At 38.9% G+C, this 24,665-nt stretch overlaps 2 protein-coding genes and 1 long non-coding RNA gene across 5 annotated transcripts in view; 1 reads left to right on the plus strand and 2 right to left on the minus strand.

The window, feature by feature from the left end:
* Positions 1–137: 137 nt before the first annotated feature.
* On the minus strand, positions 138–3,199 carry LOC127169453 (uncharacterized). 2 transcript variants are annotated; one of them, XR_007828248.1, is made up of 5 exons: positions 2,892–3,199; positions 2,699–2,804; positions 2,418–2,619; positions 886–1,182; positions 138–599 (listed from the first exon to the last, which is right to left on the minus strand). It is a non-coding gene; the product is annotated as an uncharacterized LOC127169453 (long non-coding RNA). The 2 variants fall into 2 exon arrangements; XR_007828247.1 differs by having other exon boundaries at positions 2,418–2,804.
* Positions 3,200–4,786: 1,587 nt separating this feature from the next.
* On the minus strand, positions 4,787–12,973 carry dcp1a (decapping mRNA 1A). Of its 2 annotated transcripts, none has more exons than XM_051118095.1 (10): positions 12,798–12,973; positions 12,274–12,314; positions 12,029–12,156; positions 10,332–10,398; positions 9,895–10,024; positions 8,309–8,395; positions 7,139–7,603; positions 6,419–6,472; positions 6,120–6,320; positions 4,787–6,032 (listed from the first exon to the last, which is right to left on the minus strand). In XM_051118095.1, exons 1-10 carry the CDS (start codon positions 12,930–12,932, stop codon positions 5,952–5,954), a joined length of 1,389 nt encoding a protein of 462 aa, XP_050974052.1. In that variant the 5' UTR covers positions 12,933–12,973; the 3' UTR covers positions 4,787–5,951. The 2 variants fall into 2 exon arrangements, with proteins under 2 accessions (XP_050974052.1, XP_050974049.1); XM_051118092.1 differs by having other exon boundaries at positions 7,112–7,603.
* A 6,213-nt stretch (positions 12,974–19,186) lies between these two features.
* cacna1db (calcium channel, voltage-dependent, L type, alpha 1D subunit, b) overlaps positions 19,187–24,665 on the plus strand; it is a 62,645-nt gene continuing 57,166 nt past the window's right edge. The window contains 2 exon segments of the mRNA XM_051117794.1: positions 19,187–19,546; positions 23,057–23,399. Coding sequence (XP_050973751.1) covers positions 19,519–19,546; positions 23,057–23,399 — 371 coding nt within the window. The 5' untranslated portion in view covers positions 19,187–19,518.

The raw sequence follows: 24,665 nt of genomic DNA on the forward strand, positions 1-24,665 counted from the left end.
CATGCTGTGAGTACAGAGACTGTAGCGTACGCTGTATGTTTTTAAATGTTTATCTATGTGTAATATGAATAAACAGGACTCATAAACGGCTGTTGAGATGGTATTCTCAAGTGAAACGAGTTGAGGCTTGGACCCTGAAACCACTTTTTTTTTTTTTTTTTACATCAGCAGATTACATTTTTTCTCTAACCTGGTTCTCTAAACAATACTGTCACAGCCTTACAGGTCTCTTGTTAGATGTTGCTGGGGCTACTTGGGATAACAAGCATATTGAAGAAGACCAGAGCTGCATTACCATCAGAAGAACAAAGCACAAGTACAAAAACATTTCGCATTGTGCAACAGATTTCATTGCCACAATTATAACAACAATTTCATTACACACTTTTTTTTTTCTCTCACTCAGACACACATTTACAGGCACAGCTGCATGTCCTTATAATGTAAGGGTAAAAAAAAAAGGCAGCAGATGTCTTCGTGCCAGGTCTCCAATAAGCATCACATAGACGGTTAGGGACCCTCATTTAGATGTTCCTGGAATAGTCCAGGGGTGACGAAGCTCTTTGCCAAAAGCAGCCTCAGCCGCACATCAACATAATCTGCAATGAGCAAAAGAATATGGTGTGTAAACTAATGAAATGAGTAATCTTGTGTTTTTATAATCTACTTAAGATCACGTAATGTATTACACCATGCTTTACTTATAAACAGACATTGTTAATTCTGATCAAGGAAGTTGCTTACAAAAATTACATCATTTTGACCATTGGGCAATCATATAAGTCACACAGTTGTACATGTTTAAAAAACTAAAAATAAAAGTTTAATGTACTGTTCACTGTAAAAAGAAAAATAATTTTACTTGTGAAATCCAAAGAACCTTACCTGGTTTCAGCCACATTCGCTCCTCTACAGGTGTGAGGATGCAGTCAGACAATGTGCCGCTTGTTGTGATGAACACCTTCCACATGACTGGCAATTCAATGGACCTCCACCTTGCAACAGCTTCTTCTCATCTTGAAGAATGTGCACCAGTAGAGGAGGTTTATGATGCTTTTGGTCCAGTATGGAGTCTCTCCTCAAACCGCTCTTTGTCAAGAGCATCAATTTTCTAATTTAATGTCCAACACCCTATTGTCGCTCATATTTATCACTGTGTGACTTCCATGTTTGGCGCAATATCTAATGCAAAAAGTAAATAAGTAAATAAATATATTTGGAAAATACACATAAGCAATAACAAAAAGTCTTTATTCAAAATCCCTTATATCACGCCCAAGCATACAGGCTTTTCAGACTGCTTTGGTTTGTCTCAAAACTCTCCAAGTATATATAACTGCAGAACGGAGATCTCCAAAATGGGGCGGGGTCTCGTCACACAAAGACTTTCACTATTGGCTCTGGCTTCAGCCAGTTGTTATTGACTTACATTTCAAAATAAAACTTTATAAATGAAACATTGTTTCTAGTTAATCTAAAATAATATATATAAAATAATATATGCTCAGAGAGAGCAGAGCCCAAAGCTCATGGCCAGTCGTGTTCGGACTGGAGTTTGAACCTCTGCTTAATGATATAAATGGGAAATATCCACGAGCCGTCCTAGCGCAGCGGAAAAGTTTTACTCTATCGCTTTGTTTTAAGCAACGGGTTCTTGAAATTCGCAGGGTAGGAGGAGGTAGTGACGCTGGATGTAACTAACAAGGTCCCATTGTCCGGTGAGGTCCGGTTGGGGAGTTATGGAATGGCCCGGTGATCTCATATCACAAAATCTTATTAACTGTTTGTCTATGCAGCGCCAATCCCACCGTGCAGTCACTTTCACTGGTTAAGGTTAGGGTCAGGGGTGGGGTAGGTTTAGGGATTAGCATTTGTGTAGCATAGTGTAGGAAACTGTGACTGACAACCAATAAAACCTTTAGAATCAGCTGTGGGCGGAGTCTGCGCTGAAGTGGATTGGGTGAAAAGATTGCGCATTCGTGTCATGTGCCTGTCAAAGGGAGGAAGCCCTATTTTGGAGTTCCTGCCCCCCTTTTGGAGATCTCCAGGCTGCAGTTATTCCCTTCTACCCTTCTCAAACACTAGGCAGACCTCCACTGGGTTGCCAGATCTGTGTAACAAAAGTCAGAATATGCCATTCCAGTGCCGAACATACACGTCTCACAGCCACTGCTGAAAAGCAATATATTGTAGTGATCATAAACACAGCTCAAGGGTCACTTACCGTTTTATCAGTGGTACAATAAAAATACTTAAGTCAAACACAATTTATGCAAAATGTAAACAGTTAACCCGCGACAACAGTTTAAAACAGCCCAGTTCCACAGGAAAACCGCGGCCTTTGCACCTTGACATTGCCACAGGATAAGAAAGGGAAAAAAAACAGATCTTACTGACTACCACAGAGAATGACTTACTTTTCATCGTCTTCTGTGAGATCAGGCTCATATGTGAAATCATTTGGCTCTTTGAGGGTCAACAAGGATCTGTCGTTGAGCTCATCTCTGTTTTCTTCCATTCGCGGCCGTTTTATCGGTGCTGTTATGAGCTCCGGTGTTTGTAGACTGTCATTCTCAGAGGACGAGATGACAGGATGCCCTGAGCACTTCACTTGAATAGCTGTTTGAACATGAACAAAGGAGGGAAATTGGTTGAATAATGCGCTAAACCTAAACGCTACCAACAACCTAAACTTCACCTTTACTTCGTCGTTTCGGTTTAGGGATTGGGAATGACGCTTGAACCGAGATGCTCTTTTTTGAAATTGGGGCGGTACACTGGCAGCCCACATCCCGTGTCAGAGGCTGTCGGACAGACGCGACAAATCAGCAAACTCTAAAACAAGTGTGGCATGCTTTGCTATGACAAGCAAGCTCTCTAGATGCAGCTACCTTCGTACTTTGTGGTGCACCGACGGTGTACACCGACGGAACAGCGGTATTCTTCAGATACAACACTTTGGCAAATCCCATTTCGTGCTGGGTTAAATTCTGGAAACACTCGGGCGTGAAATGCCTCGAACAGAGCCGCGAATTTACCGTTAAGCCTTCCTCTTCAAAGTGCAAAAATTCAAGCCAACGCGACCGTAGCCAAGGTAGTCGTGGGATACTGAAAAGGGTTTTGTTAGGCAAACAACCGAAAACACACCGCTTTGCCATATTTCTGCAATCGTCACAACTCATGCAACAACTGCTTTGTATTCTTCTTCTACAGGTTTAATGGCGGTCAGGCGCATTACTGCCACCATCTGGATAGTGCGGGGAGCGCCGAAACTAGAAGGGGGCAAATAATAATATTTGAAACTTAAATCCTGTTATAAATCCTTTTAATCCTGTTTAACCTTGTTCTGCACCGGTTTTAAGAAGATTTTGTATTGTGTTGTTATTACACCCATGATAAGTAGCTTTTCTTTCGAGTCTTTCAAATTAGTCTTTCATTTTCATGTGCTGTAGAGTGACTCTCTGTTTGGCTGAAATACAAGCATTGTCCTATTTCATGTTTTCCCATTTAGAACAGTGAAAGATTAAGACCTGAATGCCCTACGTTGAGGTGTCTAATAATTGTATCCTCTTTCTGTTTATTATATTGACTATCCTTTCTGTATTTAAAGGAATAGTTCATCAAAAAAATTCAATTTTCTGACAGTTTACACACTTCCAGACCATCCGTAGATGAGTTTGTTTCATGATCAGATTTGTAGAAATGTAGCATTCCATCACTTGTTCTCTAACAGATCCTCTGCAGTGAATGGGTGCCGGCAGGAGTCCAAAGAGCTGGTAAAAACATCACAGTAAACCACACCAATGGGTGTTAATTAACAACTTAAGCTGTGTGTTTGTAAGAAACATCCATCATTAAGATGTTTTTAACCTGAAACTGTTGCTCCTGGCTAAAATACAAGACCTTTATCCATGGTTTTGCTTTCTCCAATAAAAAAAAAAAAAAAAAGTCATCTGGTCTGAATCAGGAGAGAAATATACATAGATCAAACACTGTTTACAAGCTAAAACAGTCCAAAGCAGTTCTAAACAAATATTTGGCTGGATTTTGATGTGAGAGAAAACAGTATTTTATTGGAAGAAGCATTATTATGGACTTGTATTTTAGTCAGAAGCAATGATTTTAAGTTGATCTTGATGGATTTGTTTTGTTTCTTACAAAAACACAGCTTCACACTTCACAAGACATTAATTGTTAATTGATGGACTGGAGTGGTGTGGTTTACTTAATGGATTGATTATTGTGAGCTGTTTGGACTCTCATTCTGATGGCACCCATTCACTGCAGAGGATGGCCCTGCATATCGGGAACACCCCACAACATTTGCCATTTTGGAGATGCTCTGACCCAGTCATCACTATTTGACCCTTACCAAAATCACTCCGATTTTTTTTTATTATTATTTTTTTTTTGCTTGCCCATTTTTCTAATTTCCATTGTTTAGTTGCTGCTAAATAAATCCCAACCCTGACAGGTGCCACGGTCACTGTAATGTTCTGGCAGAGACATTTTATTTCAGAAGTGACTACCATAAACACTCAAAGTATCAGCACTGAAACTATTATAGCATTGTTTTATCTGGTAAGGAAAGCTTTTACTAACACAACTCAGCTCTCAACATTAGTATTTAAATCAAAGTGACAATTTGGGCACACACAATTTGAAAAATTGATTTAAACGTATTAAAAATGGTTATTAGAGGCAAAAAATATAAAACGTAAATGTACAAATATACAGCAGAGTTGCTTTGTTGAAGTTTGACTACAATACAATGCAAACAACAATCTGAATTATGGCAATAGTTTATTTGCACATGAACTCAAGACAAACCATTGTAACAGAGCATCCCGACGCATTTGAGAGTTCCTCTTTATGCACGCAGCCTTGCAGCTGCCGCAACGCTGAATCACTACATTAATTTGTGGTGAGGTTTTAAAATACTCCATGATAAAACAAACTGTACAAAAAACCCCTGAATGAAATTCCCTTTCAAGACAGCTTTTTAAAAGTGTAAACAAACAATAAGTACATTAACCTTGTGTGAATTTAAATACTATTCCTGTCAAACAAACACCGTGAACCAGTTAGTAGTGCAAGCAGAAAAAAAACATCATTCTACTTTAAATGATTAAATTCACCAATTGTGGCTTCTGTTAAACTTATCTACTACTTCTGCTGTTGATACAGAGAACAACTACCAGCAGAAAGACGTCTTAATTTAGCTGATATGCAAGACACTTTAGTTCAGATACACTGAAATGTTGATTTGATGCATCTCACTTTAAATAAACTATTTCATATTTCAATCTGTCTGCAACTTTAAAAAGCAATACATGGCACCATAACTGTACACTGATGCCATCTGCACACAATGGTTCAACTGTGGTATCAAGTGAAAACATGTTTAACTCTACTAACCTTTATTCATTTTATGGCCAAATTATACAACTAAGTTTGTAAGAAAAGAGGAAATAAGTGCACATCTTACTCCAAATCCATCTTTGCTGGGAAGTCATAGAGAATCCCAATGCTGCAAACCACGATACTGGGTTAACAGTAAAACACTATTGAGACTGGGGTACTGGATCATATCCGTACGTCTAAGGCAGGACCAGAAATGAAAAGCAATTCTCCAAAGAAGTAATGCTTCGTATTGCACAAGTCCCTTAACATAATTGTACATAATTGCGCTGGGAGTCATAGACAGAAAATGACTGGAAAAAATTAGACTGGCAGATGGACGTAAATTAGGATTCAAGTGGGAAAGCTCAGCGAGAGGGCCCAGGAATTGGGAAACTGCTGCTCATACGGGCGGCACTGGGAGTGAGACATCGGCCCAACAGCCATCAGGTGTGTCGTCAGCAGTGTCAATTTACATGGATGTGGTCAAGCTTCAGGCTGAATCTGAGACGGCTCCCGCTGGATGCCATGTTTTTTTTTCCAGTTTGTGGCTATAACTTGATGTTATTGAGGCCTTTAGAGATGCTCTGTATGTAGGCCTCATGGATTGCACTGAGGAAATGGGCATCATTCTGCAAACAAATATAGGCAGACAATTAAAGACAAAAATAATTTGATGGAAAAGTCTTTCTTCACTGTTGGTTTGTATAAATCTGTACCTTTATGAGATGAATGAGCGTATCTTTAAGGTGTGTGCGACTGTACAGTGAAGAGGGCAGGTCTGCTGTGGGAAAGGGGGCGGTGGGCGATGTCGGGGAGGTGGGGTTCTTCAGTGGCTCGGTTGTCTTTGTGACGGAATGCTGGAACACACTAGGAGACAACAGCAGTGAAGACTCCTCCCCCTGGACAACTGGCCCCGCCTTCACATGACAGAGAGAGATCAATCAAAATGGCCATGTCAACATACTGCTAGCAAACAATACATCAAACCTGACAATGCTTTCAAGAGTGCACTTACTGGAATGGGTTTGACCAGAGTTGAGGACTGTGTAAACGCATTCACCTCTTTACTCTGTCAAAGAGAGGATAATATCTTACATTTCTAAGCTCTATTTTAAATATTATGCTTTCTGTGCTTTCCATAACGCGTGTTAAAATGGCAGTGAAATACAAAAAGAATATTACGCAAACGTGCAATAATGTTAATTAATACAAATGTACAAATACAAAAAGAGCAAACCCTGCAAAATGCTATATTTGTCTGAAAGAAAGAGCCACAGCCAGCTGAAGTTTGAAAAAGTAGCACAACAGTAATACAGCACATTACGCTCCATAAAATGTAAATAATGTAAAGCTACATTTAATGGAGTAACAATACTACTCCAGAAAAACCAAAAAAACAACTTTAGCCCAAAACTGACAGCTGCTAAAAAAAATTTTATAACATTGCCAGCATAGTCTGTCAATTGGTTCTTCAAAAAAAAAAAAAACACTTAAACTTTATTCAACTTAAACTTAATTAAACTTATAATTTTTATACATTTTTCAAATCCATGTAATCAGTGCGTGTGTAGCATGCAAATGTGGCATTCTTATGAAAAGTTATTTTTGTTAACCGTTCATGTCTTAGAAGAAATATACTGCAGAAGAGACTGTGTCATTTTAACAGTCATTTCTGCACTTAAAAAAACAAAAACACAAAAACACATACCGTGAAAACACTGCTTGGAGTATTCACCTGTGCCGACAACGCAGCCTTTCCAGTAAAGGGCCCTGAAACTTTACAGGCAGATTCTCTGAAGCTCTGTGGGGTGACTAGTGGGCTGGGCATGAACCCGGGCAGTGACACAGGCATCCCATGAGCATCTGTGAGAGGATTTATATACGCAGGAGTAAGTGGACCAGCCGAACCACGACGTACAGGCTGACTGGCGGACCTGCTCCCACTCTCCTCCGTACTTGAAGCAGCCGGTCGTGGCTCTCGGTTGCCACAACCCTGAAAGAGAGAGACCAACGCTGGGCCTCCCGGGTCAGCTGAGATACGAGGAGCGAGGAGAGGCTCAACCGAGTGAGGCGGAGGGGCAAACGCAGACCCACGCATGCTTTCTCCCACAGTGGAGCTTGTTGACTGGGACGGTTCTTTGGGCAAAGAGCTGCCAAAAAGCTCTTCCACTGTGATCTGCTTCACTACTGAGTGACCTGACTGTGGAGAGGAAACACAAACAGATGCATTTCACACAGAATTTATTCACAGGTCAATCATATTTGTGTTAGGTGTTCCTAGACTCAACCTTCTCACACACAGTGACGTCACAAAACATGTGTTGCAAATCAAGCTCCCGTTCTGCCAGCAGCAAAGTTACAAAATTAATAATATTTTCAGTAACGCCTTTCTGGCAAGGATTAAGCATTACCCTTATATTTCATTCACTGCCTGACTAACATATTGGACCCTTCACAATACACTACTGGGACAGTCAGGTCATCTTTCTATAGCGACTCAAACAGTACAGATTGTGTCAAAGCAGCTTCACAGTGATAAACAGTTATAAACTACACTATATTTGACCTCACCCCTAAACTGCTTTTGACAATACACATTGCTTTAAAATATACTTTCATTTTAATAGTACTTTATTTTGATAAGAATGCACTTTGGTATTTCATCTTTTGTAAATTAGCACAAAATCAGCTATTGATTTATGACTTTAGAAGTGAGTTTAGCAAGTGGGAAAACACTTGACAATCTACAGTACTATGCTTAACCTTATAACTTTGGGTTTAACTTAAGGGCTTTGTTGCAACTGGTTTGAGATGCTTAGTATTGACTATAATAGAAGAGCAAAAATAGTTTTCACAAATCTTGTAGAAGTGCTCTTAGGGTGTTACTGAGTGTGATTAGCTGCACCTTCTCATGTTGAGCTGCTGTGATGTCCTCTCTCTTCTCCTGTGACACAGCTTCAGAGCTCACCTCATCTCTCTCAACTGACTGACTCTATAAACACACAAAATACAAGCCTTATCTGTTATTCCAACCATTATTCAATGTTTATTACCACATTAAATGTCCACTTGTGCCTCCTTAAATGTTACAATAAGGCAAAGCATTAAACATGAACTCTTTGGTTAACTTGAGCATTACTCCAACAAATATTTCTAAAAGTTGAAAACATTATCAAATTATGAAACTTACTCATACTATTATTTTTTTTTCTTATTCCTGTCATAATAAAAATTATTTGAATAGTCTATACTGAAATTAAAAGAAAAAAATCCTCTGAGAGGCAACTGCTTTCGAACCCTCCCATTTAGAGTTGTGTGGATTTTGATTTCAGCATGTAGCCAATCACAGACATGTCAGTTGAGCATGTGAATGCAATGGCCAATAAGAGGCATGTACTCTTACTGATCAACACTGACCAAAACACTGAATGAACACACTTCGTTCAGTTCTGCACGCTCACAAATGCTTTCAACACAACGTAAATATGAGATTTACTACATACAACCCATTTTTGATTTGGTTATTTGATTATTGATTGATTGATTTTTTTATTAGTATTATTATTTGATTATAACAAGGGTTTTCGCAAGACTGCAGAAATCAGTGAGCTTGAATTGAAGTGACTGACAGCTTTAGTGATCATAAAGGCAGTGCCCTTTGCTTACTTCCTGCTTACTCATTTACAATTTGAATACAAAAATATTGTGTGTGTTTTGGCTAAATTAAGTTGTATAGTTACATTTTACCATGGTAACGAGTACATGATTTACCTGCGGTTACGCTCAACTAAAAAAAAAAAAAAAAAAAGTACGATACTATGAAAGAGCAATATTTAATAGAAAAAAATAACACAATCAAGGGCTGTAGTCTTAACTTGGCAGCATGGTCTGAACATTTACATATTTGTGTGCAAAAATTGGGTTTTTACAATTTTGACAAATGTTGTAGCTGTACATTTACATGCGCATCCCAACACAAACTCATTACTTCATATTCCCATGAAACAAAAAATATGTAATATTCTTAGAAAATGCACATAGCATGTATTTGTGAAATAGCAACATTCTTAAATTACTATTGTATTGATTTAGTCATTCAGTGTGTTATTGAAGCCTTCTGAACATACCACTCCCTTTATACTGGGAAAAGATGAGCCAAAGATGACGATGATGTGGATGATAATAATAATAGACCTTCACAACATGGATGCAGTATGGACCCTGGTGCCGGTTGCAAAAACTGCTTCGACTAGTCTTAAAAAGTTAGTCATCAAAATGTTTTCCTTCATACGTTTTTACACTTGGTTACAAAAAGATAGATTGGTCCGACACAAATATGAAAAGTAAGACCGATTAGACGCTTGTCTATTGCTAGTTGGTGAAACTAGTCTTAACATAGTGACTATGTTTATGCAACTGGCCCCAGGTCTAGGTGGAATCTTGCTGTGAAAGTGAACAACAATAAAACAAAAGGGAAATAGCCCATCATACCCTTTGATACTCCTCTTTAGCCTTGCTGAGCAGCTCCAGGATATCTGTGGGTCTGGTCTGAACACAACCGTTCGTCCTGACACTCAAGCCTCTGTCAGGAGACACTCGCAACGCCTCCTGTTTGACTATCCTACACACAGACACAGACACAGACACAGAAACACAGAATAACAGCTGAAATTCAAGCAGCAATTCAAGCTTATCTAGTTAAATTCATTATTCATTCAAGATAGACTGTTCCCGTCACACAGTGACATCATAATAAGCAGACTTCAGGGTAAGTTGACCGCCCATTCGCCCGTCCACATCACATGTGACTGTCAGCCGATCTGCCACGGCCCTGACGACAGCTGGATCCGGCCACAAGCGCCCACGCTAGTTACTTGGCAACCAACATTTTACTGATGGCAGTTGAGTGTTAAAACATGAAAACTCACTGTAGCATGAGCTGCGCAATCCGCTGGCAGTCGGCCTTATCGTAGAACCAGATACTGTAGATGCCCACTGACAGACACACAGACAGAAACACAATCAAATAATGCTAAACTGCTCTGTAGCAAGAGAAAAGCTGATGTTTAAGCACAACACACACAGGTAGAGGTTCTGCGCTGTGACCATGTGGACAGTTACAGCAAAGAGTTCAACAAACAGTGATTGTTAAATTGCAGAGAGTTACAGTAAAATACCAGGCAAATAAAAAAAAAACTAAGATTCAGCTTGCCGTCCACACTGGAGAACATTAACATTTTGGACTTTGGTAAAACATCTAAAGTCATTTTTATTTGTATAGCACTTTTTTTTTCCCAACACAAAAGGCAGCTTTACAGCAAATCATGATGTTAACGTTTATAACATTTAAATACAGTCAATGCCTTATAGTCAAATTGAGTAGATTAGAGCTGGACAACAATATAGTTTAAATTTTGCAACGATATGCATTTGAGACTGGCTTTATAGTAAATATTGCTCTATGTGCATCTATCACTGATCAAAAATAATCCAAATTATATAGATCAGGGTCATGTACTTTATACATGCAGATACATTTGGATGCACTATATATATATATATTCAACTGTGTGATAATATAAACCAGAGTTAAAAATGCAAACTAGTTGAAAGTAGCTATGTCTCTCCAGATTAGACACACAGGGCTGACAGGTAAAAGCAGCAGTCATCTCACGTTCAACAAGATTCAGAGAGATGCGAATGTGTTAGTTTAATAGTCAGAAATCATGTTTCATTAATACGCACATTTGATTTGACTTTTTGTTAAGAAACACTGTAAAGCCTGATGTTTAAATCTATATGTTTATTTATTTTAATGAAACTGTTTATTATGGATACATAAACTCGCAATTGCATGTTATAACGTCAGAATTGCAGGACATAAGCTCACAATTCCCTTTTGTTTTCCCCCGGACAATATGAACAGTATATTGAAATTGTGAGAAAAGAAATCAGAATTGTGAGATATAAACTCACAATTGACTTTTTTTTCACAATTGCGAGGTCACATCTCGTAATTCTGACTTAAATCTGATGTAATTCTGTGTTCTTTGTTTAGTATCAGTAATAAATCAGGCTTTTATGACTCAAATAATATAACAGAGTGAGAATATGGAGCTCATACTCAAGGAGAATTAATAAAAAAACATTAATTTTATTCAGCCAAATTAATGTTCCTCAAAAATCTGATGGATCACATTTTAACATCTGTATTATTATTTTTTTTAAATGATATATGGATAAAGAAGGAAACCTCAGCTGATTCAGTCCAGGAAGTGTACATCTCGAAACACTACTGACATAAAAGCTACTCTTATGTTTATTGTATTAAAATCAGTAAAAATTTCACAGCAAAAAGACATGTGAACCATGACCCGAAGGTGCAAATTTGTACAATTATACTAAAAGACCTTTGACTTGCTAAAAAAAAAAAAAAAAAAAATTATGAAATTTTAAAATATATATATATAAACAGTTCTTTCAGCAAAGTTTTGATCACGGTGATCATCTGGAGGCCTTAGAAATGTGTGTATCAAATATGATACGGTAGGCTTTATAAAGGAAATGACAACTCTCTAAGAGACTTTAGACACACATCTTTAGAGTAAGCAGTGTCTTCACTTACAGTTGCCATTCCTGTACAGTAAGAAAGGGTCCTGGAGCTGGAATTCCAAGTCTTTATTGATCGGCTCCACTAAATTTTCTGTACTCAGACGGTTCATAATTGTGAAGCCATGATGGGGAGATGCCGACCTGCAGAAAAACACAAGTCATCCTTACATTTCATCATTCCACTACATGACAGATCAAGGTGTTACCAATAATATAACGTTTTGTAGGTTTTCACAGCTCCACTCAGTCATCACTCACCTGGCATAAACAAATAATGTGCCTTCGATCTCTGTCTTTTCCTAAAGTGAGAGAGATGTGTTAGTTTTCAAACAGATTTCATATTCAATACTAATACAAAGACCCACAGTGCAGACCAGTAAATGATAAAAGTTTTTTTAGTGATTTTCCTGTAGAAGCTGACATTTATTTGTAGAAGACTCTCCTGTTAAACAGAAGGTAATATTGATTTGACTTTCAGATTAGTTTATTATCAGATGACGAGTTTGCCTGTAATCATCCATCAACTCCTTTATAAACACCTGCTGTTTTATCTAGGTAACAGTTATGTTTATCCTGACTGCTAATATAGGTCACTGGTATTTCAGCAAACCCGCAGGCTGATATAACTCTCTGCATGTTCCTGGTGAATTGATATAGTGGGTAATAAACATAAAAACACAGCGCACGCCATAAAGGAGATAATAAACTGGTGGCGTTGCTATTAGCAACTGCAGGCTAACTGAAATGTGCGAGCTGATATGGCAATACATTTGAGATCTCACCCATTCGTTTGCTTTGGAGTTGAAAGTATAGAGCGCGACCTGTCCGGCGACGTCCAGCAGTTTCACTATATAGGGATCGTACTGCTGTAGAGCTGCCAGACTCATCAGATGTCCCGCTTTATTCACACACTCCATCTTTACACTGTGCCTACACGGAACACATTCCAGCACGAACACTTCCGGTTGCCGTTATCTTATGTACGTGCTTCGGCCAGAGTCCGCTCATGGTTCCGTTAAACAACCGTTCTCACTCAGGCCCCAGAAGTTGATTTTTAAAAGAAATCAGTTTAACTATGTTATTATTATTATTATTATTATTATTATTAATTGAAAATTTGAGGAAACTTGATTTCTTTTCTTGTGTGTGTGTGGTTTGGTTTATATATCCTGGTGGGGACTTAAACCTGAATACACACAGGCTCAGGGACTCGTGTCTAGGTGGCAACCTAAACTGAAGTCCCCATGGGTACAAAAGCTTATAAATCATACAGAATTATGTATGTATGTATGTATGTATGTATTTATTTATTTATTTTTATTTTTTTTTTTTTGTTTTTTGTTTTTTTGAGAAAGTAAAAATGCAGAAAGTTTCCTGTGATGGGTACGTTTAGATGTAGAGTTGATGAAGTGCAATAGAACATACAGTCTGTACAGTAGAAAAAGCCTGTGTACCTTACAAGGTGTGTCTGTGTGTATCAGGGAAGTTACTCTACTGATTTGGTTTACACAAATACTTTTATTTGTTTGTTTGTTTGTTTGTTTGTTTGTTTAAAATAAACAAATTGCAATTTCCTGTATGTGATGCTACTGCTTGCATCTCTTATATTGGCACCGTCCGTTTTTCCTGGTTGTTTATAGATGTATAAACTGCTTGTTTGTTTTTTTATATAAGGACACTTGTGTGTCACATTGGCCATTGTCAGAAGAGCCATTTACAGGAACTTGGTAAAAGTGGACATTCAAGTGTTGTGGGGCAGTCCACATCACATCACATTACATTGTGATGTCTCAAACAGCAGGAAGTGAGTCATTTTTGACTCAACAAATGTTTGGTTTGAACAAAGGCTATTTTTGCAGTGAGGAGACATTTTTGAAGTTAAATCTTACACCATTTGTTTATAGTATAGTGACCTCTTATATCTGTCAGAATACACCAGACTTGGACCCTGGTGAAAAAAATATGCTGGTAGGTATTTTTTGATGCTGGTTTAAGCTGGTCCTTTGCTGGTTTATGCTTTAACCAGCAAAGGACCAGCATAAACCAGCTAAGGACCAGCTTAAACCAGCAAAGGACAAGCTTAAACCAGCACCAAAACATACCTAACCAGCATCCCAGCATCAAAATATACCTACCAGCATATGCTGTTTTTTTCACCAGGGGAGACAGAGAGATGGTTATAATCCATAAGGTATTTATTGAAATAAGCAGAGTGGAGACTTATTGCATGTTATTGCATGAGGTGGATAACAGGGAGTAACTGTTTTCCTTTACCTGACTGTCCAAAGTGTGAATATGATCCATGTGATTGGCTGTCTCATGATTAAGCATCTAGTCATAACACTCTTGCACTGCTCCGTTGCAAGGCTGGATAAAAAGAAGTGCTAACTCTGCTTCTAAATTACATGTGTGAAACGTGCCTTTATCCGGGGTTAAACGCAATATTTAGAGTAACGATAACCCGGGATTAAGCACATGGTGAAAATGAGAAGTATGCATGTAAGTCTCGTTGAGGGCAGTCTGGCAGAGCTGGCTCAGTGACGGTGGCCTCAGCAATCCTGTTGTCCAGGGTCCACTGGATGGGACTGATTACTAGGCTCATTGGTAGGATGGATTCTGGTTTGTCAGAGCTTTTCTAAGGTGCATACAGACTGGACAGGGCATCCACTTTATTGTTCTTTGACTCTGGACGATAGGTGATGGTGAAACTGAACCGAGCCTGTGGTAGGTTTAGTCACTTGGCCTCACGCAGATGTTTGCGGTGCTCAGTGAGATTTAGGAACAGATGACGGCCCCATTTCAGCCAATGCTGCCACTCTTATAAAGGTAGTGTGGCTTATAGCGCTCGAATGGTGATGGCGGTGCTCTATGGTAGTGAGTTTCCTTGAAAGGTATGCACATAGATAGAATGCTGGATTCCACTGCTTCTGCAAGAGGACAGCCCCCATGTCAGAGGTTGAGGCATCCACTTTCACAGTAAATGGTTTCTCAGGATCTTGATGACGATGTAAGGGAACAGTTGTAAAGGCTTCATTTAGGATGCTGAAGGTGTGGGTGGTCTCTGGTGACCAGGACAGAGACTTGGGCTTATTCTTGAGATGTTAGAGGAGCAATGAATTGGCTGTAGTTCTTGATAAAGCGTCTGTTGAAGTCTGAAAACCCGATAAAACATCTTGATGTCCATCTCGATAGCTTCAGCACTTATGGTGTAGCCTAAGATGTGGAATGCACACTTTTCAGCTTTGAGGTGAAGGTGGTATTGAGTTGAACATGGTGCCAATGTTCTGCCTCATTTACGAAGTACACTGGGAGTACTATGTCACTGATATAGACAGGATGAAATGTTTAAGGTACTCCCAGAATACCTCATTCATAAATCACTGGAACATGGAGGGGGCACTTACCAACCTATACGGCATGACCTACAACTTAGCTTTTGCTTGATAAATCTGTAGTAAATGCAAGATCGCAAGGCTCCATTATTTTTGGCCACAATTGTAGAAGCTTGGAAGCAGCAGGGCATGTTGATGGACAAATGTAGCCTTGTTTCAGAGCCTCAGCCACGTACTCCTCCATAACTTGTTGTTCAGGATCTAGGCACTAGTTAACCTGGAATTAGGTCAATGACACTGTCCCATGGTCGATGAGGTGGTAGTTGAGAGGCTTGTCTCAGGCAGAAGACATTCTGAAAGTCTGAAAGTAGGCTGGAATATCCACAGATTGTTTGTCCAGCAGACTTTCAGTTGAAGTGGAACATACTGATAACACCCCTTTACACTGACATCTGGAGACAAACAGGAACAGAGCCCAACTTGAGGATGTCCCACTGCTCCAGGATACCAAAGAATTATGACGGCTAAGCCAGTGGCACCAAGAAGTGTGATGCTCTTGGTGTGTTGACTGCCAATTTGTAGTTGAAGTGGACCAACAATGTATTTGATGATAACTTGATGATGTCTTTTGGTGTGGAAAAGGTGGGAAGCATCTCTTTGCATCAGTTCCATCTCTGGTTCCTGAGGAGCTGACAAAGCTGGCTGGCAGAGGGTTGGAGGTGACTGCAAGGTAGACTGGCCTTCCTGGCAACTCCTCATGCGATGGGCAACATGAATCAACAGCTGGATGAATAACTCAAGCCTAGCCCAGTGGTCTCAAACTCAATTCCTGGAGGGCCACAGCTCTGCACAGTTTAGCTCCAATCCTAATCAAACACACTTGATCCAGCTAATCAAGGTATTCAGGATTACTAGAAACTTCCAAGCAGGTGTGAGATGGAGCTGGTCGGAGCTAAACTCTGCAGAGCTGCGGCCCTCCAGGAATTCAGTTTGAGACCTCTGCTCTAGCACCTGGGTGTTATCATAGGTCATGAGTTGCAGCTGCAGCACTGCTGCAATCATCATTTTCTTGACAAACCTTTATAAGTTTTTGACTCACTGTGGTATCACCAGCGGGTCTTCCAAACACTTTGCGGAAATGAGGGACCTAACAGGGAAATAACTGGGCCTCGTTGATTCCAGATGGATTCTGAATCCAGACGAAGTGATACAATGTAAACATCAAGTAATTTTTGGAAAAGGTCGTGAGGATTGGCTCCTGCCGGTGTGGTCATTCTGTCGTGCTCAATCTCAGATGGAAATAAAAGAAAAAAAAGACACCAGGTAAAACTCAAACCAGGCATTTATTAACAGCTTTGCAGCAACACAATTGTAAAAGAGTAAAAAAATAAATAAATATGAGATTGTAGACGCTGAGAATGTGTTATTGATAATGTTGAGTCTTTTGTTTTAGATACTGAAGATTACATATACACAAGGGGAAAATGCAAAAAAGGGCATACATGGATAATAGCCTGGAGTACTTGCAGGTCTTGAGATGATCAAGAAGACTGGAGATCGAATTGGAAGAGGTAAAAGGATTAGCGATCGAGGTAAACAGGATCATCAGAGAGGTAGGTAGCAGGTAAGTGGTCTGTAGTATCAAACATTACTGTGAGTGTGTGTGTGAGGAGGTCTGATGAGTATCAGGTGTGTGTGATTGAGTTCCAGGGAGGATGAGGAGAAATGTAGTCCAAGTTCAGTACTCTGATGTGAGTGTGATGGTCTGATGAGTGGGGAGAGCCTGGCATGATCATGACATAAAGATCACTAAAATTTGACACAATTACTAATTAACATTGTTTCCTGCTCATGATGAAAGTGTTGATTATTATGTTTGTAGTACATTCTTATTTAAAGCAAAGTATTTAAATGGTCCAGACTTTAAGAGGAAAACCCTGAAGCCCATACAGCATCTTTTCTTATTCATATGGCCTTCTGCCATACATACAAGTATCTAAATGTAAAAACATTAATAGCCTGATAAAACATCTGATATATCTGTATATTTTAATATTCATATCCAAATGGATACAACTGATGCAGTATTTTTATATATGTATTTATATATTTATTTATTTATGAACAATATTCACACACCACTGCATTGGTCTTTGAGGCCCTCTCAAATGCAAAAGCTACTATACTGATTAACATTTCTTTTCTTTTTACAAAGTACTATTTCTGCCTAGATGGAAATGTATAACCTTTTCAAACAAATTATTGTCCGGGTCTCCGCTGAGAAGGAAATATAGATCCTGTAGCTCTTGGAACTTTAATTTATTACCTCTGCTTTATTTTGATGGCTCCCCAACAGACATTTCACTGACTATAAGTTATTTAGTTTTTTTGTTAAAAAGTTAAAAAGTTATTTTGCAAGTACATGTCCACTTCTGTGCTAACCCTAACCCTAAACTAACAGTATACTAACACCCTAATAAGTTAGTTGACATGTTGTTGCATAGTTAGTAGAATGTCTAAAGTGCATAAATAAAGTGTAATCTTTAAAAAAAGTATTTTTTTGCTTTAATGTAAATAATTGTACACTAAAAAGTATTTTATGTAATTCCAAAAAATGGTGCTTGTTAGAAAAAAAGAGATCCCTGCTGGAAGAAAAAAGCAGCTAAACCAGCCTAAGCTGGTTGGCTGGTCTTAGCTGGTTTAAGCTGGTCGTTCCAGCTGTTCTCTCAGCCTGACCAGCTAAGACCAGCCTAACCAGCTAAGGAAGTGCCCAAAAACCCTCTAAAACCAGCTTGCTGACCAGCTATGACCAGCTAAGACCAGGCTGGATGACCAGATGGTTGGCTTTGGCTTTTTTTTTTTTTCAGCAGGGATACAAAAGAAATCTAGAAATTGTCTCTGGAGCAGTTTAAAAAATCGCCCCAATTTCACTCACATGTGTGGTTATTAGAGTATTGGATTTTCTTGAATTTAAGAACCAATTACATACTGAGCTGTTATAATGGAGCTCAACGGAACAGGTTCATAAATGATAAGGATTTATTAAGTGATGTTATTAAGTGTGATGTTATTAAGAAACCGCAAGAGGTCGCTGTTACCCACAAGCGCTCTTTTTTAATAGGTAAAAATGAAAATCAAACAATTACAACTATGAAAACAAACCACGCACGGTAACGAAAGAAATAATAATAGTAATAAGATTAAATAATTTTGTATTACATATGGAAAATATGGAGCCTACTTCTTAATTTACTTTTGTGCAGCTGCATTGGGTATTGTTTATAGTTAAACATTATAATCCGATAGATCACTTTTAATGAAATATCAGAGTGAGATTTATTCGCTTCCGCTCTAGAATGGCTCAGTAGCACAGAAGGTTTGAGTCAGAGGATTATTATGGGGGATTATCTGCTACAGACAGGTAATCCAACCCCACACTCCCTTACGTTCCCCTGTGCTTTCAATTTATGGCAATAATGAGCAGAAAACAACAAGCGCTCAGTGAATGAGGAGTTTTAGTGAGAGAGATGAATGGCGTTCATACTGGGAATACGAGGTAAGTTCTGTGTTTAGTTTACTCTTACCTGACAGTTAAAACAGACATCACCTTGACTTTATATGAAGCCAAAGGTCTGAACTAAGTATAGATCAGCAGCTACATTACTCAGTGTCAAAAGCCTGGGATAGGCTAAGTGACCTGTTGAAAAGCTTGTTAGATGTCCTGCAAAGGTAATTGAATATTCCAGGCAACCATATTCCCCGAACACGGCCTTAATTTAAAACAGACGTACAACTACAGCACGAGTGTGCGGGGGTGGGGGATAACTAAAAAACAGTGCTCGGTTTTGTCTAATGTGGTCCGCTGTGACGAATGGGATAACGTTCCTGCTAGACTGGCTGCTGCTCTGGGGATCTTTGAGGATGACAGTGACGGCAAGGGGCATCATTATGTGTTGTCGCTTCTAATGGCGCTCGGTGGATTTAATCTGTATCGCGGAGTAAAGCGCGTCCTCGACACCCGGATGTTGCGAAGATGCGCTCGTGGAGCTCAAGGCATCAGCATCAGCATCATCCACAGTAGTGAAAACATGATAGCTAAGATGGTTTAATACAGCCACACGAACCGCAACAGAACAAACAATACAAACAGATTTTCAATGTGGAGGAGGGGATGGACGAGCCAGAGGAACCGACCGAAGGTAAACACAAAAAACTAGATGTGACTTTCTTTATATTAATTTCGTTCAATATTAAAAGGGCTTAACTGAAAGAAACTGCTGACGTTATATCAAGTGAAGTGTACATGTCCGTGCCAAAGTGTGTAGAATGCTTCAGTGCACAGCATACTAGTTTTTACGCAAGAGTAACATGTTGACAGGTTCGAGGAGATGTCACATAAACTATAAACTAAAAGATATGTGTGTGTGTGCATTTTTAAAATCATCAGATTCCTAATGCAGTAGCGGCCAATGTTAAAGATTCGAACCTTACTGTGAAGTATTACCCCATTACACAGCGTGTTACACATTGCTTGATTCAAGAGTGTTACAAGCTGCTTTACATAATCAATTCGTATTAAGTAGTGACCTCATTTACAGTGTATTTACAGTGTGACACTCTTTACAAGCCTAACATTTGTCAAATAAGCTTTGTTTTGAAGTGAAAATGAAGTAACTTAGTGTTTTGTTTGTGGTTAGGGGTACTTGTTTATAACTTGTTAAGGTGATTAACACAACACCTTTCTGATTTCTTGCTGTTGTGTCAAGTGTGAAGATAACAAAGCGAACAGGAAGCAGTAATTTTATTTTGTTTTATGCTGTAAATGTTTGTTGACAGATTTGTTTGGCTCATCTTCGGTCAGTGTTTCCATTTTTTTTTTTTAAAAGGAGAAGTCCACTTCCAAAACAACAATTTACAAATAATTTACTCACCCCCTTGTCATCCAAGATGTTCATGTCTTTCTGTCTTCAGTCATGAAGAAATTATGGTTTTTGAGAAAAACATTTCAGCATTTTTCTCCATATAATGGACTTCAGTGGTGCCCCTGATTTTGAACTTCCAAAATGTAGTTTAAATCCCAGCTGAGGAAGAAGGGCCTTATGTAGCGAAATGATCGGTCATTTTTTTCCGAACAATTAAAATTTGTATACTTTTTAAGCACAAAGGCTTGTGTAGCACTAGAATCACGCCGAAAGGTCACGTGTGACTCACCACCTGACTCGCTGACTCTTTCTGACAGTGGAATAGATGGAATAAATGGTCCATTACATTGAAATTCTTGCTCTGTTGGCAATGGTTGGCATTTTCCACATGTGCACCACCATGTCTCATTTAAACGTGGTCTGCCTGAGGCTTGAGAGATGTTGCCACGGAAGTCTCCTCTGTCTATCATGAAATTCACACTTTTGTGCTTATACAAAATTGCACAAATTTTTTATATATACAAGTATACAAATTTTACGAAAAAAATGACGGATCGTTTCGCTAGATAAGACCCTTCTTCCTTAGCTGGGATCATTTAGAGCCCTTTGAAGCTGCATTTAAACTACATTTTGGAAGTTCAAAATAGGGGGCACCATTGAAGTCCTTTATATGTAGAAAAATACTGAAATGCTTTCCTTAAAAACCATAATTTCATTATGACTGAAGACAGAAAGACATGAACATCTCGAATGACAAGGGGGTGAATAAATTATCTGTAAATTGTTGTTCTGGAAGTGGACCTCTCCTTTAAGTAATTTATTTAGACTGACATTAAAGAAGGTTGTTTTTTCATGTTGATGTGGATTGTTATTAGTGAAAGAGAAAAATTATAATTGATAAATATTTTAGTACTCTGAATTGTAAAATAATTCAATGTTAATCACATCGATGTTGATATTTGATGGTAGAACATTTCACTTCCTCTTCCTAAAACTAGTAGTTATGCTTAAACTGTATTCAGGGCACAAGAATAGAGCTAAATAATTATGAAAACACTCAATATATCAAATTTAATTGGCAATTTTGGTTTGGAGGGCAGATTTCACAAAAAAAAAAAAAAATCTAATACAGGACAGTTGTGTTTAATACCCAACTTACAAAACTACTGCAGATAATCTAATGACAGCCAAGGATAAAGCCGGGAATATTTTCTTCGTTTGGAAAACCTCAGCTTTAGAGTAAAATAACTACAGGTGCATCTCAATACATTAGAACATCGAAGAAAAGTTTATTTATTTCAGTAATTCAACTCAAATTGTGAAACTCATGTGTTAAATAAATTCAGTGCACACAGACTGAAGTAGTTTAAGTCTTTGGTTCTTTTATTTGTGATGATCTCAACAAATTAGAATACTTCAAAAGATTATTAAAAAAACATTTTTAGTGAATTGTTGGCCTTCTGGAAAGTATGTTCATTTACTGTATATGTACTCAATACTTGGTAGGGGCTCCTTTGCTTTAATTACTGCCTCAATTCGGCGTGGCATGGAGGTGATCAGTCTGTGGCACTGCTGAGGTGGTATGGAAGCTCAGGTTTCTTTGACAGTGGCCTTCAACTCATCTGCATTTTTTGGTCTTTTGTTTCTCATTTTCCTCTTGACAATACCTCATAGATTCTCTATGGGGTTCAGGTCTGGTGAGTTTGCTGGCCAGTCAAGCACACCAACACCATGGTCATTTAACCAATTTTTGGTGGTCAGCAGAAGGAAGCATGAATTGCTCTAAAATTTCTTGGTAAACAGGTGCAGTGACTTTGGTTTTCAAAAAACACAGTGGACCAACACCAGCAGATGACAGACTGTGGAAACTTAACACTGGACTTCAAGCAACTTGGGCTATGAGCTTCTCCACCCTTCCTCCAGACTGTAGGACCTTAGTTTCCAAATGAAATACAAAACTTGCTCTCATCTGAAAACAGGACTTTGGACCACTGGGCAACAATCCATTTCTTCTTCTTCTTAGCCCAGGTAAGACGTCTCTGACGTCGTCTGTGGTTCAGGAGTGGCTTAACACGAGGAATACGAAAACTGTAGCCAAATTCCTTGACACGTCTGTGTGTGGTGACTCTTGATGCCTTGGTTGTGCATCTATTTCTTCCACACTTTTTCCTTACACTCAACTTTCTGTTAACATGCTTGGATACAGCACTCTGTGAACAGTCAGCTTCTTTGGCAATGAATGTTTGTGTCTTACCCTTCCTTGTGAAGGGTGTCAATGATTGTCTTCTGGACAACTGTCAGATCAGCAGTCTTCCCTATGATTGTGTAGCCTAGTGAACAAAACTGAGAGACCATTTGAAGGCTCAGGAAACCTTTGCAGGTGTTTTGAGTTAAATAGCTGATTGGCATGTCAACATATTCTAATTTGTTGAGTGAATTGGTGGGTTTTTGTTAAATGTAAGCCAAAATCATCACAATTAAAAGAACCAAAGATTTAAACTGTGTGCACTGAATTTATTTAATACACAAGTTTCACAATTTGAGTTGAATTACTGAAATAAATGAACTTTTCCATGACATTCTAATTTACTGAGATGCACCTGTATTTTCAATTTGCCAAAAACCTGAAAGTAATGTTTCTTTAGCATGTTTTGATTTTCCACTCAGTGCTGAACTCCTCCTGTTGCCAGCTGTGATTCATCATCATCCATTCACTTTTCATTTTCCTGAACTGCTTGTATTCTTAAAGACTACTCATTCACTTTGTTTCTCTTGTTTTTTTATCAGGGGCAAACTGTGCCACCAGAGCCTCCGTCTCTAGTGATGCCCCTCCTATCTGGTCGGAAGCGCCGTCAATCACCAGCCATCGCTCGCCGGCGCAGTCCGCCGCACTCTCCTGGCAGGCAGCGATTAATGCCGCCAGACAGTCTCAGGGCACCCCCAAAACCATGAACTTCTCTGCTGCTGCAAGCTCTGCTCCGGCCGGCTCGCTCGCCCAGAGGAAACGGCAGCAGTATGCCAAAAGCAAGAAACAGGGAAGCACCACTAATAGCAGACCTCCAAGAGCACTTTTCTGCCTGACTCTCAATAACCCTGTGCGCAGAGCGTGCATTAACTTAGTGGAATGGAAGTATCCTTACATCAGTGGGGATGGTGATCCTCGATTGTTCATATACACAGTTCAATTTGCAGTCTTTAGTCATCAACACACTACATTCACCTCATGACTTCATGAGCTATTGATTTAAAGGAATAGTAAAAAATGTAGATGTTGTTATTATTTACTCGCCCTCAAGTAAACAAATGCTTTCCTTCAAACCAGGCTCACTGAAAATACATGCTTGTGGCAACGTTTCTGCAACACCAATATTATGTGCACGTTTCACATCAGTTTCAAAGCGAAACGTGTGGTGAGTGGCGCTAAAACGCACGTTCAGTACGTGACCATGGGCACATTTTTATTATGTTGGTATTGGCACGTATTTTAGTGGTTTTAATACATTGTTTCAGGCACTGAAACTGCCTCTAGTGTTCATTTCAGTTGGAAACTTCAGTGATTCGTACATATAGGTACGTTTTTTGAGTTCTGCAGAAACTTATGCAGAGGCATGTATTTCCAATGAGGCAGTTTTCTTTCTTCTGCCAAAAACACAAAACAACATTGAGGTTTGATGTTACTGGGTTCAAGCTTCATTGATTCAATGAGGAATAAAGCAGTGCTGTTTACATCACCCTCATGTTGTTTTTTGGAGCTTTTAAACCCTATCGACTTTTGTTGTATGGACAAAAAGAAACATTTTTTGTGTGTGTTCTGCAGAAGAGCGAAAATCAGAACAACAATTGTTCTGATTTTGAGAATCCCTGTGTTCTGCTCACTCTGAAGGATTGCCCTTAAAGTAGGGAGCAGTGCAATTGTGTCTCATAATATTTGTCTATTATTTAATCAGACAAGCTAATCAAGTAAAGTATCTCAAAATAATTAAGAATTGTTTTATAACTTACAATGATGGCCTGGCAGTGTGGCCATTTGGAACAAGGGAGCAATTAAAGACATCATCATTTCCTCATTCTCTTCCCCCACTCAAAACTTTAAATTTCCGCATTCAAACTTTAAAGGGTCATGAAACCCCCCTGTTTCAGCACTGGTTAGTTCTCTCCACCATTATAAAAAATGCTGCAAAAGTGGGGAGAGAGTCAACTTCAGGTTCAGACGTAAACGTATATATATACGTGCTGTTGCAACTCTATTAACTTTTAAGGCTTATTTTGCACCGTTTATAATCCTTTTGATGGGTTGCGTCAAGGCTTTGTAAAAACTGTTATTATACTCACTCTATGAATGAATCGCGTTTGTGCCAAACTCTTACAAAGCAAACAAAAACAAACACTCTTCTTT

Source organism: Labeo rohita, chromosome 8 (assembly GCF_022985175.1).
Source record: "Labeo rohita strain BAU-BD-2019 chromosome 8, IGBB_LRoh.1.0, whole genome shotgun sequence".
NCBI lineage: Eukaryota > Metazoa > Chordata > Actinopteri > Cypriniformes > Cyprinidae > Labeo > Labeo rohita.

Excerpts from the sequence above, each read along its gene's own strand:
- dcp1a (XM_051118092.1), bottom strand. The coding sequence starts at position 12,932 with ATGGAGTGTGTGAATAAAGCGGGACATCTGATGAGTCTGGCAGCTCTA. Across the intron at positions 12,315-12,797 it reads ACTCCAAAGCAAACGAATGG|GAAAAGACAGAGATCGAAGG; the intron begins GTGAGATCTCAA and ends CTCTCACTTTAG. Across the intron at positions 10,025-10,331 it reads ATTGCGCAGCTCATGCTACA|GATAGTCAAACAGGAGGCGT; the intron begins GTGAGTTTTCAT and ends GTCTGTGTGTAG.